General features: G+C 36.2%; 1 protein-coding gene across 6 annotated transcripts in view; it reads left to right on the plus strand.

The window, feature by feature from the left end:
* Positions 1-19,311, plus strand: part of ATP8A1 (ATPase phospholipid transporting 8A1) — a 449,033-nt gene that overhangs the window by 359,892 nt on the left and 69,830 nt on the right. For all 6 annotated transcript variants that reach the window (XM_033946346.1, XM_033946365.1, XM_033946336.1 and 3 more), the window contains 2 exons: positions 6,309-6,387; positions 14,017-14,078. In XM_033946346.1, the coding sequence (XP_033802237.1) occupies positions 6,309-6,387; positions 14,017-14,078 (141 nt within the window). The remainder of the gene's footprint in view (positions 1-6,308; positions 6,388-14,016; positions 14,079-19,311) is intronic.

Here is a 19,311-nt window from a genome sequence, read left to right on the forward strand (position 1 = left end):
ATTTTTGACACAAGAAGAACCTATGTTTGCATAAAAAACAGAATAAAAGGAACAATTCAGCTGAAGAAAGAAGAAAGAAGAAAGAAGATGGAAAAAAGGGAAAATAAAGAAGATTATTAAAAAAAAAAAAAAAATTAAGACTTAAGAAATGTTACTAACTGGAAAGATAATTTACTGATATAGTGGATGCAATAATATAATATTATTATATCAAATTAATTATTAATAAAATAATAGCATCCACATTCATTAATACTAGTGAAAAAAAAAAAAAATTTTTTTAATTATTAAAATATAAATAAATAAATTATAAAACTAATAATATTTATATAAAATATATATTTTAATCAAAATAGAGAATTTATTTAATTATATAAGTATATTAACTTATTATGATTAATGAATAATGAAATGATTTACTATGAATTTATTATTAATAATATTGAAAGGAAAATTTGTTATTGTTATATTGAGAATAAGACTAAAAAAAAAAAAAAGAAATATATTAATTTATTATAAAAATAATATTTTAATTCTATGTAAGAAGATTGTAATTTTATGAAATATATACAAGATAATAATTTGAATATTGAATGGATTAATTAATTAATAAAATAGGTGTCTACTATAAAATTTATATTTAATTCAACTATTCAGTTATATTAACTTATTAAGGAAAAATAATGAATTAAGTAATTGATTGGTAGATAATTAATAAATTAGAAATTTATTATAAAACTTATTTATTGATATAAAATGTATATTCTATTCAAGTATTCATTCAAATTAATTCATTATGAAGATTATCTATGAAAATGATTGAAATGTATTTATTATTAATATTAATATATTTATAAAAATGGATATATTTAATTTACATGATGAATAACAGATATATAGAGAATAAGAGATATATTTGTAATATGTTTATTTATTAAGAATATTATATTACATGTATGCATGATATTGAATTTAATTTTATGAATCAAATATATATAATTCTCAGTAAATTTATAAAATTTTATAGATTAAATGGATATAATTTTCAATTATATAAGGGTGGAAGTATAAAGAATGTATTGAATTTAGAAATATGTTTTTAAATAATATAATGAATTATTAGTTGCCTGGAGATGGAGATTTAGGTTTTGCATGACCAATGCGTGTTCCAAATCAGAATATGATAATGGGTGGGGAGGGAGGGAAAATAATGGGGGGGGATAGGAGATAAATTTTTATTGAATGTGCTAGGAACTAATCTTGTAAATTATTATAGAATATTGGTTAAAACATAATTATTAATTAGATGGATATAAAAATGTATTCGTTGAATGTCAATGGTTTAAATCATCCTATTAAGAAAAAGAAATTATTATCGTTCCTTAAAAATCAAAATGCGGACATTTACTTCATACAAGAGACCCATCTTTCGGAAATTGAATCAAAAAAACTATCTGGAGGTTGGATTTCTAAATGTTTATTTGCACCTGCTTCAAAGAAAAAAGCTGGAGTGGCTGTTCTAATTAACAAAAAATGTAATGCAGATTTTAAATTAATTAATTATGATCCCTTAGGTAGATGGGTACATATCGAAATGGTTCTGGGAAATACAACCCTGAATTTATTCAATTTATATGCTCCTAATACGAATCAAATGGAGTTTTTTAAACAAATTCAACAATTACTTTTACCACTGGCTACATCTAATTTAATAGTAGCAGGGGATTTCAATGCTGTAATGGATCCGATTTTGGATAAAAAACCAAGTAAAATTATGAAATCATTAGGCTTAGATAATTTGATACTATCTTGTGATTTAGTAGATATATGGCGAATTCTTCATTTTAATGATCAGGAATTTTCTTTTTGTTCTCAGGTCCATAAATCTTTTTCACGAATTGATTATATATTTGTTTCTAATAATATAGCGCAGCGTGTACTAAAAGCAACAATTGATCCTATTATAATTTCAGATCATGCTGGTGTGTGGATTAATCTTCAAAATTATGATGTTGAAAACTTTGATTCAGTATGGAGATTTAATAATGATTTACTAGCGGATTCAAAATTTCTTGAAGATTTTAAAATAAAATGCAAGAATTCTTTCAATTTAATGAATCAGATACTATTAATGCTGAGATCTTATGGGATGCTTTTAAAGCAACTATGAGAGGAAATATTATTTCATACTCAACATTTATTAATAAACAAAAAAAAAAACAATTTCTTGAGATGGGAAAGCAAATTAAATTATTAGAAAATAAATTAATTGAGAAATGGGAAAATAATACATTACAAGAAATATTAAAATTAAAAGTTAAATATAATGAGATTTCTTCTCAAATTGTGAGGAAAGACATTTTCAATAAACAAGTACAATATTATGGAAATTCAAATAAAGCTGGGAAATTATTAGCAAATTTTCTTAAAGTAAAGAAAAGAAAATCTAAGATTATTGCAATTAAAGATACACAAGGTAAAACACATACCAACACAAAAGATATTATAACACAATTTCTTGATTTTTACAAAGAATTATACACTTCCAATTCTTATAAAAATAAAGAACAAGACGGATTAACTTTTTTAAATTCATATATTGGACCAAATATTCCAGATCATATAAAGGAAGTTTAGAAGAACCTATATCTTTAAAGAGTTAGAAACAGCATTGAAGTCTCTTAGAGTTGGATCCGCTCCAGGTGGAGATGGGTATACTGTTGAATTTTATAATTTTTCCAAAATATCATATTACCACATCTGTTAAATTTGTATCAATATCAAATAAAGAATGAAAATATTTCTGGTACTATGGCAGAATCGATAATTATAGTCCTTACCAAAACCAAACAAAGATCCTACTCTGGTTTCAAATTACAGGCCTATTTCATTATTGAATGTGGATAACAAATTGATGGCTAAAATATTAGCATTAGATTGGCAAAAGCTCTTCCTTTCATTATTGATGTACATCAAACAGGATTTATTGCTAAAAGACATTCATCAAATAATACTAGATTAGCATTCCACTCATTAAATTTAGCAAAAAAAATATAATGATCCAGCTTTTTTAATATCTTTAGATGCAGAAAAAGCCTTTGATAGAGTGGAATGGAATTTTATATACCAAGCTTTACAATGGTTTGGTATAGGATCCGGTTTTATTAAATGATTCAGACATTGTATAGCTCTCCTGGAGCAAGATTATATATTTAACAATAATTTATCAAATAGATTTAACTTGCATAGGGGAGTTAGACAAGGATGCCCTCTGTCCTCCTTTACTTTTTGATATTGTCCTAGAACCTTTATTATTGCAATAAACAAAACTAGGGAGATAAGGGAATATCATTTACCAGTTTTGAATTTAAATTATCTGCATATGCAGATGATATATTATTATATTTAAGAGAACCGGAAACTACTATTCCATATATACTTAATTTTAATAGAAAAATATGGTACTTTTTTCTGGATATAAAATTAATTGGAACAAATCTGAAATTCTCCCAATCAATGTTCATTGTACCAAGGATTATTTGATCCATATTCATTTATTTGGAAAGAAGATGGAATAAAATACTAGGTAATTATGATCAAAATACAATTGAAGACACAGTCAAAGAGAATGAAAAACTTTTATTGAAAAAAATAATAGAAATGTGTGAGCAATGGAATCCATTACATTCTTTCTTGGTGGGGAAGAATTCAAACAATTAAAATGATGATATTGCCTGTGGTTTGTTACCAAATGAGTATGATTCCAATATTTTTCCAGGGGTCATTTTATAAAAACTTAACAATGTTCTTACAAAATTTGTTTGGTGTGGGAAAAGACCAAGAATCGCTTTAGTATCATTACAAAGACCAATTATGGAAGGGGGGGTAAATTTTCAAATTTTTTATAGGTATCATCAAGCCTATTATTTTAAGACAGGGTATGTATTGGATCCTCCCAGATCTTTTGGAAATGTACCAGATTGGCTGTATTTAGAATGGCGGCTCCTGTTCCCTTTACATCCAGAACAGTTAATAACTATAACAATGCCTAAAAGATACAAAGACCACAGAATTTTATTTGACACTTGGAAAACATTGAGATTACATCAGTAATCTGTCACCAGAACCTATTGCTAAATCTCTAAATCAATCAATATGGGTAAACTCCAGGATCAGAATTGGCGGATTTAAAATCGTCTGGAAACAATGGATAAATGCAGGAATACGAACATTGAATGATGTCATATCAGAAGGTTCACTGCTTAGTTTTTCACAATTGCAAAATAAATTTGGATTAAATAAAACACAATATTTTAAATGGATGCAATTGAAGCAGGCCATTCAGGTAGGGTTCCCTGAATGGAAAAAATCTAAATAATCAATATAGTTTACAGGTTCTATGTTTCCAGACGGATTTTTTGGGTCACCAAGCCGCAAAATGGTACAAATTGATATACGGATTTTTAAATAAAAAAAAGAAAACAGGTCTTAGGGATATTTGGAGTATTGAGATTGGTCAGACAATTTCTGAGTCTCAATGGCCACGATTCTGGTCCTGGAGATTAAGATCTACAAAGTCAGCGTCTATGAATCAAACATGGTTGTTCTTATTACATAGAGTGTTCTGGACCCCAACGCGCCTGCAAAAAATAGATAGTACTAGATCCAATAGATGCTGGCATTGTAAATTGGAAATAGAGACATTAGATCATTTAATCTTTTTCTGTCCCTGTGTAAACGCATTTTGGAATTCAATTTGGCCCCAAATTAATAAGTTACTAGAGAATTATGTAGGACTCTCATATGATACCATATTATTTGGCACTGCAATGAGAACTAAGAGTCCGATATCAGCAAATATAATAAGCTATTACTAATACTAACAGGAGTCGCCATGCAACAAATTACTCAAAATTGGAAAGATTATACCAAATTAAATTTTACGTTCTGGTGGAATTCGGTCTGTCATATATATAAAATGGAAAAAAAATTAGCATTACAACAAGGGAATCTTCTTAATTTCAAGAAAATTTGGCAACCATTGACTAATTATTCTAATGATTAGATTTCTTAGCACAATGATAAAAATTATATATGAATGGGGTGGGATTTGATTAATTATTGGAAACATGTTATACAAAAAGGGGGAGGGATTTATATTTTTATGTTAATGTATAATCTTTATCATATTATATTTTAAATACTATGAATTATTAATGATAATATACTAGATATGTAATAATTAATAATATTCACTATGATTCAGATGTTGTAAGAATGGAAAATTTATAAATAAAAATTAAAAAAAAAAAAAAATACATAAATTCATATGCATCTTCTTTTTAAATGGCTTCACATAACTACACTTTATTTTCATTAAGGTACTATATTTAATTGGACTTTATTGAAAGAACTGGTACTGAACATTAATATAAGGGTCCTTTAAGTTGCGCTAACCAATTTAGTGTGCGCTAAATGCTAAGATGCCCATAGGAATATAATGGATGTCTTAGCATTTAGCACACGCTAATCTTCAGCATGCACTAAATCGGTTAGCATACCTTAATAAAAGGACCCCATATTTAGAGCATGGTGCGGTAGCATGTTTGCAATATATGGCATTTTTTAAATTCTGTGAGATTTTTCATAAATTGGTATATTTGTGCAGAAAAAGTATAAAATTGGGATTTAAATTATTTTCTATAATTGCTTTGCACTTATGTATGAAGTTTACAGTGCTTTATTTACATAGCAGTTTTCTATTGAATAAAATTTTAGTTCATATAAGAAAATTCATGATAAAGGTAAATTATCATACATTTTTACCACAGAAATAAAGGAATGGGTTCTCCCCCTTGGAAATAGAATAAAACTAATTTCAGATATTATTCTCCTTTAAAATCAAGATAATACATTTATATATTCTTTCGCAAGATATTTGTGAAAGAACTTGGATATTCTCAAAAATGTAAATTTCCGCTTCCCTCTACCACCAATTCTCACTGTACTTCTTTTTTAATTTTTTGTAAACCGTGTTGAGCTCTATATTTATAGAGTAGATGCGGTATATAAGCTTAAGGTTTAGTTTTTAGTTTAGACCAAGCTTGCATCTTTTTGGAAAAGTCAAAATAAATAAATGACCCATGAAGGGTTTTGAAGCAGAAAGTGGTGTTTGTCAGTTATTAGTTCACAGTGGTGGGCTGACAGGAACATGTTTTGTGAATCTTATACACAGATAAAAAGAAAGGTCAGAGTTCATGGAGCTAGTGTATCACAAATGGTTCTCATGGATTTTTGTTTTCCCATAGGTTTTCTGGGTTCATTGTTTAAATGGCCTCTTCCACTCAGTTATTCTGTTTTGGTTTCCACTAAAAGCCTTCCAGCATGGTAAGTAATGAGGACACAAACTATAGGGAAAAAGCTCTGCCTTGTTGCCTTTTTTAAATGAAATTAAAACAAAAAAAAACTAGCCACCCAAGACTGCTTTTTCAATTAGCATTGCCATTATCACAAAATGCAAGGAATAATGAAAAGGAGTGACAATTTACATATGAGGTATGATTATATTCACAAGGATGCTTTCTGATTCTCTCATTGCTTTAGTTAGTGGTAATCTATCTTCAGTTACAGGTTTAATCGGTAAAACTTGTTTGTTTTTGAACACCATTACTTACCTTTTTTCTGACTTTCATTCACTCAGATGTCTAATTATGCTCTCTCTTCAGGCTGCCAGCAAACATTATTAAATAAACTTCTTATATGGGGAGAGTTTTTTTTGCTATAACAAATATTATAAGATTAGTAAGTGAGACCTAATATACTAGACTAGAAGTTGGCATCCAGCTTCCTGTTTACTTTAATGGTAAATACTTTAGAAGTATATAAACAATAAATACAATGATTAGTATATTTTTTTATTATAAGGTTCACAGTAACAAATTTAAAATAACTATTTTAGCTTAGTTTTCATTTTAATACCTTGTGTAATATTTCTAATAACATTGCAGAATTCTTTTTTCTTTTTCTTTTTTTTATTATTTGAATTGTACCTTTCCCTCACAATTCTTGGAATTTTGTTATATCTTTTCTATTTTAATAATTGTTTACTCGGGTACTTTAGCTAGATTGTGAGCCTTCAGGACAGATAGGGAAATTCTAAGTACCTGTATTTTATTGTAAACCGCTTAAATCTGTAATATGCTTAAGCGGTATATCAAATGTTAATAAAACATAAACATAGTTGGCAAGTAAAGCATTGTGATATATGCAATATCATTTGACTTCAGTTATTTGATGCAGTCTCAACAATCTGTAAGGCAATGGAAAGATTACTTTAACAGAACCTGTTTACATTAGTGTGATCAAGCTCCTCTGCAAACTGGGAAAAGAGCTGAAAGTAAGTTTTAGTTTTAAAAGTAAAATTTGTTGGGGATGGTCACATGGTGTTACATAAATGAAATACATATCTTCAGGATATGTATTGACAGAAGTCTGTTTCAGTGCCAAAAGGCATTATTCTAGTTTACCCAGAGCATATAGTGAAATTCTTTTCTGCTTGAAGCACCATTTTAATAATAATAATAACAGCTTATATACCGCAATACCGTGAAGTTTTATGCGGTTTACAAAGATTAAGCAAAGGTACAAATTGATTGACTTTAAGAGGGGAGGAAGAAAGAGGGTTAATAGGACAGGAAATCCATTTTTGAGGAGAGAGTGATCAATAGAACAAGTTAATCGCTATAGAGGGGAGAGAGAAGAGAGGATCAGTTGTCTAGATAATTTAGGAACAGGTGTGTTTTCAGACGTTTCCTAAATTCCTCATAAGTAGTGGGCGAAAGCAATTGTTCTAGGTCTTTACCCCATGATGCTGCTTGGTGCGAGAGAAGATGTTCATGGTGTTTTTTCAGTTTAAAACCTCTCACTGGGGGGGAAACGAAGTTGGAATGTTGGCTGAGAAGACGAAAAGGTCAGTTATATATTTAGGGGCAAGTCCGTGTAGTGCTTTGAAGCAGAAGCAGGCAAATTTAAACTTTACGCGCGCTTCCATTGGCAGCCAATGCAGCTGCCGGTAGTAGGGTGTCATGTGGTCAAACTTCCTCAGCCCAAAGATCAGTTTGACCGCTGCATTTTGCATCAATTGTAAACGCTGCATGTTCTTTTGGGAAATTGCTAAATAGGCGATGTTACAGTAGTCAAGTAGACTCAGTACGAGGGATTGGACTAGGGTTCTGAATGCCATTTACATAGAATAAAGTGATGGGAATTGAGACATCCAGGTTGGGTGTGCTAAATTTTGATGATATTTTTTGTAAGAGGATCTATCAACAAAGAGCCTTAGTCAAAATACATGACGTAGTGTGCGTGTATTTATTGGGACATGTAACAGCAAAAACCAATTCACAAAATGTATTGAAACAATGAATGGCACAGTCCTGGCTCTCACTTGTGAACATAGCGATTTTACAGCTTCAGATGTAAGTGCTGGCATTGCCACATGTAGTTGCCCATTTTACAAACCTGTACATGTAGGTGCTACCAATTAAGTACTGAGGCCACAACATGATTTCATTTTGGAGGTAGACAAAAACTATGTGGGATTAAGGGCATTGACTACTGACTACCTTAATCACTCATGTGAAGCTCTGGCCAGAGTGAGAACTTTTTAAAACAAAAATGAAAAAGCTATACATTACATTCTGGAGGTGAATCTTTCTTTTTCCCCATACATGTATGTGTGCCATTTGTGAAATCAGAAAGATTAGTGTAGATTTTAGTACCGTCCGAGCCCTGCCCATACCACACGCTTTTGAAATCTCTACATAAGTGGATTTCCATGGTGTGAATAGTAGCTTTCTGAAAGTGGTTTTAGCATGTGCATGCAATAAGCTGATATTACTAATGATGTTGCTGCATGGGAATCACAAATACACATCTCCCTCCCTATTCGTAGGAGTTAGGGGTTGAGCCGGCCCGCGAATAACCCACCCCCAGACCTTACCTGCTGAGTCCCATGGTCTCACGAGACTACAACATATTTTTCTTCTTCAAAGCTGAGAACTGGTTTTCATGCTGTAAAGTAGGGGTGGGCAACTTGTATTATATTTCACTAGTGCCACTGTTTTCCTAAAAAAAAAAAAATCCACCAATCTCAATTGTTCTGTACGTATTTATGGTTAGCATGTTCTTCAACAAGCAGACTGCACAAAATACAACAGACCACTAAATGCCTGTCATTTTCTTTCTCTATAATATCACCAAAATCTAATTTTCCTATTCTGAGCACACCACCAAAACCCTTATCTACAGTCTTATCACCTCTCACCTCAATACTGCAACTTGCTTCTCACAGGTCTTCCATTAAACTATCTCTCTATCCTTCAATGTGTTCAAAATTCTGCTGCCCCACTTATATTCTGCCAGCGTCACTATGCTCACATTATCCCTCAAGTCATTTCATTGACTCCCTATCCATTTCTGCACACAGGTCAAACTCCTCTTATTGACTTACTAGTGATTCACTCTGTAACTCCTCAGTATCTCTCCTCTCTTATCTCCCCTTATACTCCTTCCTGGATAACTCTATTCATCAGGTAAGTCTCTCTTATCTGTGCCCTTCTCCTCTACTGTCAACTCCAGACTCCATCCCTTCTATCTTGCTGTATTGTATGCCTGGACTAGACTGCCTGAGTCAGTACATCAAACTCCAATTCTGGCAGTATTCAAATCAAGGCTAAAAGCCCACATTTTTATGGCTGCTTTTAACTCCTAACTCCCACTCGGTTGTAGAGTACCCAGGTTTGTTTTATCATTCCTTCTATGAGAAATTCCCTAACCCCTATTTATCCTGTTTGTCAGTTGCATGATTAATGTACAGTGCTGCATATGTCTAGAAGTGTTATTGAAATAAGTAGTAGTAGTAGTAGCAGCAGTAGTAGCAGCAGTAGTAGTAGTAGTAGTAGTAGCAGCAGCAGTAGTAGCAATAGTAGTAGTAGTAGTAGCAGCAGTAGCAGCAGCAGGAGAGGACAGATGTGAAGGTGTGTTATACTGATGAGTATGCAGAAATTAGATTTAAGGCCTGTTTTACAAAGCCGCACAGCAACAGCCCCGAAGCCTTTTACATTTCTATGGGCTTTGGAGCCGTTACTGCGCGGCTTTGTAAAACAGGCCCTTAATTGTCTTGAGAAATGAGAAAACTAATGTCACCATGTCTTATTTCCTGCAGTGAAAGACATCAATAGATGGAAAGATTATTTTGTTTTAGATAATAATGTAGATCCAACTGTTAAATTAGAGAGTGTCTTGAAAGATTTTTCCGTCTTTCTTCTTGCATTTTATCACCTTGCTGGCCTCCGCAGGATAGCGCAAGTGTGGGCAAAGGGTGACTAGGCCGATTTCTGCGCGGCACTCCAGAGGGAGAATAGCCCTTCAGGGTGAGCAGATTAAAACTGCCCAAGTTAGTTTCAACTTAAAGTTTAAAACAGTAAAAGAAAACAATTCTCAAACAGGAGAGCTTTGCAAGGTAAGTTTATCAGGTAGGCATTATTATTCTGCCCAAAAGAGATAACAAAAAGAAAAAAAACTCACAAACTTTGGCTTCCAATATTTTGGCAAGTCCTTAGCAGGTCCTAAACAGTGTAATACATTCTGGGCTACTTTCACAGTCCCAAACAGGCCCAGGAACAAAAGCTATCAGTAAAGCAAACTAATGCACAAAAGAAAAAAAACCCCACAGCCCAGCAAGGTGCATGGACTTCAGTAGTCTAAACAAAGTCCTTTTCACCAGGCCCTTGCATTCAATTCTTAACCCATCAAACAGTCCAGGTTCTCTAAAGAGGCACGTCCTGTAGGCAGTCAGCCGGTGCCAGTGCCTCTCCTCCTCACCGGTGTCTTGTGACACACCCAGAATCTCGCCACGGCACCCAGTTTGCATCATACTGGTTTTGGTGCAAGCACTAATGCAAGCTCTATGGTTGGCATAAATACTTGCATTTAACTGTAGGCAGTTAAGTGCATGAATGCTAGTATTCTATAACCAACAAAGGTATCTCAAAAATGCTGCACCAAGATACTTAAAAGAACCAAGACAAGCAGCAATGCCAGTGGACCAAACTTGAATTACCATAGTGCGCCTGAAACCAGCCCCATAAATTTTCTTTTTGAAAACAAGCAAAAAAACACAATGATAATAATAATTTGTGTAACACGAACCCTCAGTGTGGGATGGTAAGCTAAGGGAGAAAGCAATGGAATTGCCATTCCAACTCTTAGACAAGGCAGAGCAAAGGCTCCCTAACTGCCGCATACCATCATCTCACATTCATTTCAATATTCTCACTCTTATTCATACACCCCTCTTTGATTCAGTGTTATTCCCTACCAAGAACTCTTTAATCCCTCAATGAATTATGTCTTCAAATTCATCTTTTTTAATCTATTCCAGTATTTCTGAGTTGCACTATGACTAATTAGATTCAAGGCAACTTACAATATGAGGGATTATAGACTGTATAAGCTACCATATTTTTCGCTCCATAAGACGCACTTTTTTTCCACCCAAAAGTGGGTGGAAATCTCGGTGCGTCTTATGAAGTGAAGGTGCAAAATATGGCTGCAAACCCCCCCCATGCACCAGCTTTTTAAACACAGCCCGCCGCTCCCCCCATACAATTGTAACCCCCCCGCGGCCGCACCACCTTTTGAAACACCACCTCGGCGGTGCCCCCGTACAATTGCAAAACACCCCCCCCCCCCTCGCCGAAGCCACACCACCTTTCAGCTGCACACCTTTTTAAAACAAACCCACCGCCACTGTCATCGCTGCTGCCGCTATCTTCGCCACCATACCTTTTTCAAGCTTGGTGGTCCAGCGTATATCTCTCCCTTAACAGATCTGTATTATTTCCCGGCAGCAGGCGCATGAGTCAGGAGTGCAGCGGTTAGGCTCCCAAGCTTTACATGCTCCCACTTGGGCCCTGCTGCTTTCTGAATGGCTGCGTGCAGTTCTCGTGGGATTCGCGAGAACTGCTGGCAGCCATTCAGAAAATGGTGCTGGGCCAGGCGGGAATGCGGAAAGCTCATGCCTGACCTCCACGCTCTTGACTCGTGCGCCTGCTGTTCAGAAATACTACGAAGCTGTCGAGGGAGGGAGGGAAGAATTTAAAAGGGTACAGAGTTTTGGGGGGGTTTATTTTTTTAAAAAAAGGTACAAAGGGGGGTATGATAAAAAAGGTACATAGGAGGGATATGATTAAAGGTACAAGGGGGGCTATGATTAAAGGTACAAGGGGGTATGATTAAAGGTACGGGGAGATGATTAATGAAGGTACTGGGGGTACGAGGGGGGGTATGGGGCCTGCCTGCCTGCCACTAGGCCTGTCCTTGCCCACCCTGTGTCCTGTCCCGGCCTACTACTAGACCACCAGAGGGGGGGGACAGGGTACAGAGCCTGGCAGGGAGGGGAGACAGGGTGCAGAGCCTGGCAAGGAGTGTAGCGTTGGATGTAGAGCCTGGCAGGCAGAATTTAGTTCAGAATGGGTTTTTTCTTGTTTTCCTCCTCTAAATCTAGGGTGCGTCTTATGGTCAGGTGCATCTTATGGAGTGAAAAATATGGTATATTATATTTTAGCAGTTTGAAGAGAACAGAGTTATCAGCAAAGTAATGGGGAGGAATTGAGGTTCAATGACTTCTAGTGTAACACTTGAGTATGGCATTTAGTGATACTAGGTATATTGAGTTGGTTGTCTGTAATGAGTAGGCTCTCAAAGAAGAGAGTTTGAGGGGGAGGGGTTAATCTGTTATAGAATGTTTCCATCCTAATGTCAGTTGGGAAGTTGTTCCAGGTCTTGGTGCCAAGATAAGTGAAAAGCAAGTTGAATATGTGTTTGTATTCAATGCCTTGCTGCTACAAAATTTGGTGCAAACCATCATATTAACTCAACTAGGGACTCCTTTTACTAAACTGCAGAAGAGCTGCTTACTGCAAGCCAGTGAGATAAATGCTCAAATGCTCATTCAATTCCTATGAGTGTCTGAGATTTACCTCACCTTCCCATGGTAAGAAGCTCTTCTGCGATTTGGTAAAACCCAGCATAGATTATTATATGTGACTGTCACTGGGGAAAAGATGACTAACGGATCCAAAATGTTGAGAATGGCAAATGTTTCATGTCATGGATCCATAAGCAGTCTGCAAAAATTACTTGTTTCAACTTCTGTTACTATATTTTTCACTATAAAAATATGGGGTTTGGACTGTTGTATTACAAATTGCTTTCTCTAACAGAATTCATTAAAATGTCATTTTTTGTTTCTGGTGACTTTTTTATCACCTATTCCCAGAAATGTTAACCTCCTTTCTTATCTGTGTACCCTGGCTGCCTGTACAAGCCAAGATTATATTTAAATTTCTTTCCTTGGTATTTAAAATTCTGTATGGCCTTACTCCAGTTAATATTTATCAAAAGATGGTATTTATACTCTGAGTAAGTTACTGCAATCAAGTAGGAGTACTAAGCTGACTTGTCCTTCAATTACACATTTTTACGGTAAACAAACTTTTGGCTAAGCTTTTATTTCAGGCAGCCTTGATGTGGAACCCCTTACCTGAGACACTTAGGGGTTGGGAATTATCTGGCCTTTCAGAGTTTGTTTAAAAATCCTGTCATGTTTTAAGGAGGCATGCTGACATTAGAAAGGCCAGTAGGAATTGTCTTGAGAAGATCCTTTATATAAAGGAGTCTCCAAAATACCTGGCTGGCCACCTTGTTGTAGCAATGAAACTGAAACACAGGCAGAGAAATCTTGTCTTACTCCATTGTGTTCTGAGTTATATTCCTGAAAGCAGTTTATTCCTGTTTGGAAAATTTACATTAGGACATTCGGGTCAGGCAAGCCCCTCTCCCTTTCATTTTATAAATGTATGTGTTACATGAACTGTATTAAAAATGAGTACATTTCAAAATTGTGTTGTTTTTCTCTCTTCCCCCTCTTCCCTCACCCCTTCCCCTTTACAGATACCGTTTTCGGAAATGGTAAAACTTCTGATTATCTACTCCTAGGAAACATTGTTTACACTGTAAGTCTGCATTCTGCACAGTTGTTCTTTGTTCACTTTATTTCTATTGCATATTCTTTGTTACTATTAAAGCAGGGGTCTCAAAGTCCCTCCTTGAGGGCCGCAATCCAGTCGGGTTTTCAGGATTTTCCCAATGAATATACATGAGATCTGTGTGTATGCACTGCTTTCAATACATATTAATTGGGGAAATCCTGAAAACCCGACTGGATTGCGGCCCTCAAGGAGGGACTTTGAGATCCCTGTATTAAAGTGAGAGAATTTGTTTGTTTTGTTTTTAAACTACTTAGAGTAACCTGCTTGTTATTCAATATATTGTAAACCACTTTGATATCTGTAGAGGAAAAGCAGTATATCAAAAAAGATAACCATAACCATGTTTCTAAGATATCATTACTGACCTTGAAACGCTTATTTTCCTTTGCTTCATTGTCCCAGATATGAATTATACTAAAAATATGCTTGGAATTATTTATTTGTATTTAGCTCAAGATGAGTTGCATTCAGGTATATAGTAGGTATTTCTCCAAGGACAAGCAGGCATAATATTTTCACTTGTGGGTGACACCATTCATGGAACCCAATACGGACACTACCAAGTGCACTGTCACTTTAAATCTTTAGACAGTGCCCATACCGCATGTGTGCTGGTGCCTTCCCAACTCATGTTGATTTGCGAGACCATCTGTTCTTTGTTTTTCATGGAGCCAAGAAACTGTATCTTCAGTTTTCTCTTCAGCATGTTGAACTTTTGCCTTCTTTTTTTTTGTGCCTTCCCATACTTCTTTTTCTCTATTTTCCCTTATAATTTCTTGTTTTTAAACCGGTTCTGGTATTTTACCTGACTTTAGATCATTTTTATCAATTTTTTGTTTCTAGGCCTTTAGGTCACTCTGAGCCCATTTTCCCTCTTGGGAGTGTCAACTATTTTCAGCATCCTAGTTACTCAACTCTGCTTGGCAACTAAGCCCTTTGACTTAGCATCAGCCATTTTTTCTTCCATGTTAAAGAGGGGTACCAAGTGGCTTTAAGAAATGTTCTCAATGTAATTGGACCATTTCAGGCTCTGACCCACATAATTGCTGTGTCCTCTGCCTCTATGTGTAAAAGGTCACTGAAAGCCAGAAGACTTCAGTTTGAAAAATGTTTCGGTACTGGGGTCTCAGGTTAACATTGAGTATGACTGGGGTCTCAGAACCCGACACCCAGTCTTCTCTGGCTTGGGCATCAATATGGGTATCGAGTGCATCAACACCGCATCTAGAGCATTGGGCTCCTTATAGAGACAATTGGGCTCCTTACAGAGACAGGACTCTACTTCCTCTTCATCTTTGCATCGCACATTGAGGGATGCAGCATATAAGAAAGCTAAGCACAAACATTTTTTCCCCCTCTAGGCATGTCACTGTCTTCCCATGCTTCAACTTCCTTAACGCAAAGTAAGTGTCGATACACCGAGGACCTCTCACCTTCCATCCAGTTGATGTTTCCTCGTAGGTGTGCCTCAACATTGACATCTCCCATGCCCTGGCATCCGGTACAGTAAGCTGCTTCCATACCGATGTCTCTTCTGGTACCGACAACATCACTCCAAGAGGAGATCTGGTCTATGCTCAGACAAGAGCTTTCAGAGCTACTTCAAATGCAACCTTCACAGGCTTTAAAGGTTTCCATGCCTGCCTCAGCCTAGCCGGAGGATATATTGAAGCATCAATTGAGAATGTGGTCACATCGAGTTTCGGGTTCAGCATAGACCCAATCAACACATAATCATCATTGGTGGAGGAATTATCTCCTGGATCAGCCTATTGACCTACACCTCAACACAGTCAGCGCTCCTTAACACATACTCCCTGATTCACCTAGTAGGAAGTACTTCGAAGAGTCTGACTTGGATATCTCCAACCATCCAGATGAGGATTTGCCAGAATGCTCAGCCGAAGAATCCTATGGTATATCGTTTGACACTTCCCTTCCTTCTCAATGATACAAGTCTCCATTAGAGAATATATCTTTTACTGGCTTCATGAGGCAAATGGGTCAGGCTTTGCCCATCAAAATGGAAACAGGAGGAACCTTGTTCTGAACTTTTTGAACTCCTCGACTTTGAAGCACCACCAAACAAATGTATTAAGGTAATTTTGCATAGGGTCATGAAAGAAGCTTTTTTTTTAAGAACTGGAAGAATCCCCTGTTAGTCCACATTGCTCCTAAAAAGATAGACACAATGAGGCTCATTTTCAAAACTGAAAAGCATCCACAAAATGGCATAAAGTGGCACTTGGACGTTTTTCTTGCCAGACCATCCAAGTGCTGATTTTCAAAGCTGACTTTCTGGACATCTTGCTAGGCTTCTTAGCTGCTGAACGTCCAATGTTTGAGGAGGTGGTTGATGCATGGAGTGCGTTCCTGGGGGAGGTGGTGGAGAGGAAAGCAGTGGCGGAGTTTGGGGAAGCATGGGATGAACACACAGGATCTCTAATCAGAAAATAATGGATATATATTGAAGAACTAAGGCCAGTATTGCATGGTCTGTGTCACGTATATGACCATTTGGTTGGGGGTGGGTTTGAATGGGATTTGACAGAGACTCCAGTGTATGGGGTCTGTGCACAGTGCTGGGCAGAGCTCTGGGTTTCTGGCCCAGAAATATCTAAGAAAAAACCCAATTTAAATTAAATCGTTAAATTATAAAGAGTGTATATTTAGGCAGATAGGCTGGACCATTTGGGTCTTTATCTGCTGTCATTTACTATGTTACTATGTGAGAATAGAGGTACTACTATAAAAAAAATATATATATATATATATATATATATCTAATCTAATCTAATCTAAACCTTAAGTTTATATACCGCATCATCTCCATGAGAATGGAGCTCGACACAGTTTACAAGAACTTAAAATAGTGGGTAGAGAAGAAGAAAAAGGATTACATGAACTTATGTGTAGAAGGGGGGAGAGAAAGGGGGGAAGGATAGAGCTACAATTTGCTGAAAAGCCAGGTTTTCAGTTGTTTGCGGAATAACTGAAGGGAGCTCAGGTTCCGCAGCGGGGTGGTGAGGTCGTTCCAAAGACCTGTGATTTTGAAGAGAAGTGGAGAAAAAAGATCTGAATCAAGAGAAGCATATAACAGCACAAAACTGCAATAATTCATCACTTGTTGTTAGGATTATCTGTGATTTCAACTATCCCAATATTGACTGGGCAAATGTATCATCAGGGCATTCTAGGGAGATAAAATTCCATGATGAAATCAAGGACTGCTTTATGGAACAGCTGGTTCAGGAACTAACAAGAGGTGAAGCAATTCTAGACCTAATTCTTAGTGGAGCACATGAATTGGTGAGGGAGGTAATGGTGCTGGGGCCGCCTGATAACAGTGATCATAACATGATCAGATTTAATATAATCCCTGGAATAGGTTTACACAGGAAATCCAATACAACAGCACTTAACTTTTAAAAAGGAGACTATGATAACATGAAAATGGTGTAATAAAAAAAAACTTAAGCAATTGCAAAGGTCAGTTGACATCAGGCATAAATGTTATTTAAAAATCAACAAAGAAACAGAAGGAGCAGGAGAAGAGTTCCATGAGGTATCAACATGTAGACAAAAGACGTGGAACACTATAATGTCCAAAAGGCTTAACATTAGCATTCACACTCCATCACCAGCAACTGAAATCTAAATGCCATCAATCAATAATACAACTCAATTTTATTGGAATAAATATTTGGTCGCATCTTTATTATCTATCTTAATGTTATCTCCACTTACAATACAATCCGTGTCCAAAACCAACAAACCCCCAATGCATATTTCACACACCCCCAGGGAGCTATTCGGTGTTGAAACTAGTTCCTGTTAAGTCTTTAAACTTATAACATCCCCCCCAAGCATGACCTACGGTATCGGCAGGCCATGCTTCCCCTCACAGCAGTGTTACCTACAAGTATTACATTTATTTATTAACTGCTCATCTCCCAGTTCCAACTGGGCAAAACCCTATTTCCTGCCCTGCCCAAAGCTGCGACCATCTCCCCCAACCTCAAAAACTCAACCAACCCACCCAAGTCCACATAAAACCTGTTAACCCCCCCCCAACCCTGACATAAAACATACCACCAGCACACATGGGAGGGAGGGATAATTTTTCCTGAAGAGACTACTCTTTCCCTTTTATACAAAATCATGAGTGGAGTAGAACGGGTACAAGTGGATCGATTTTTCACTCTGTCAAAAATGACAAAGACTAGGGGACATTCGATGAAGCTACAGGCAAATACTTTTAAAACCAATAGGAGGTAATGTTTTTTCACTCAGAGAATGGTTAAGCTCCGGAACGCATTGCCAGAGGTTGTGGTAAGAATGGATAGTGTAGCTGGTTTTAAGAAAGGTTTGACAATTTCCTGGAGGAAAAGTCCATAGTCTTTTACTAAGAAAGACATAGAGGAAGGCACTGCTTGGCCTGGATCGTTAACATGGTATGTTGCTACTCCTTGGGTTTTAGCCAGGTACTAGTGACCTGGATTGGCCACTGAGAACAGGCTACTGGGCTTGAGAACCAGTGTTCTGACCCAGTAAGGCTATTATGTTAACTCCCTCCACGTTGGAGGTGTGTTTTGGACAGGTGTAGCACTTTGATGACTTGCAGTGATAACCAAACATTTCTCAAGATGTCCAGGATGGGATTTAGACGTCTTGAGCTAGACCTGTTTTAAAAGTGTCTTAAGTGTCAAAAAGGTATCCAGACTGACCAGATGACCACGGGAGGGATTAAGTAATATCCCTCCACACTCCCACAGTGGTCATTGACCCCCTCCAACCCCACAAAGATCTAAATGAAACAGTACATACCTGCCTCTAGAACAGCAGTACCTGGTATGGGAAAGCCTAGTAGACCAGCACACAGGTGTCTGATGTAGCCTGGTGGGTGGGCTAGTGAAAAATAAAGAGCAGAACCCAGGCCCATAAGCCACATTAAGCACTACTTTTATGGTGTAAAATATGAGGCCACCAAAACCCTACTATACTGCCATATACTGTAGGTGCTACCTGAAGGCATAAGGGCTATTGGAGTGGTAGGCATGTGGGTATAGTAGATTTTGTGGGAGTTTTGGAGGGAGATTTTGAGGGGTTAAGTTGAGATGTACATCTGTCACTCTTTATGTGAAGTTCACAGCAGTGCCCTCTAAGGTGCCTCACTACTCTGTTAGTATGTCTGTGT

Source organism: Geotrypetes seraphini, chromosome 1 (assembly GCF_902459505.1).
Source record: "Geotrypetes seraphini chromosome 1, aGeoSer1.1, whole genome shotgun sequence".
In the NCBI taxonomy this organism is placed as follows: Eukaryota; Metazoa; Chordata; class Amphibia; order Gymnophiona; family Dermophiidae; genus Geotrypetes; species Geotrypetes seraphini.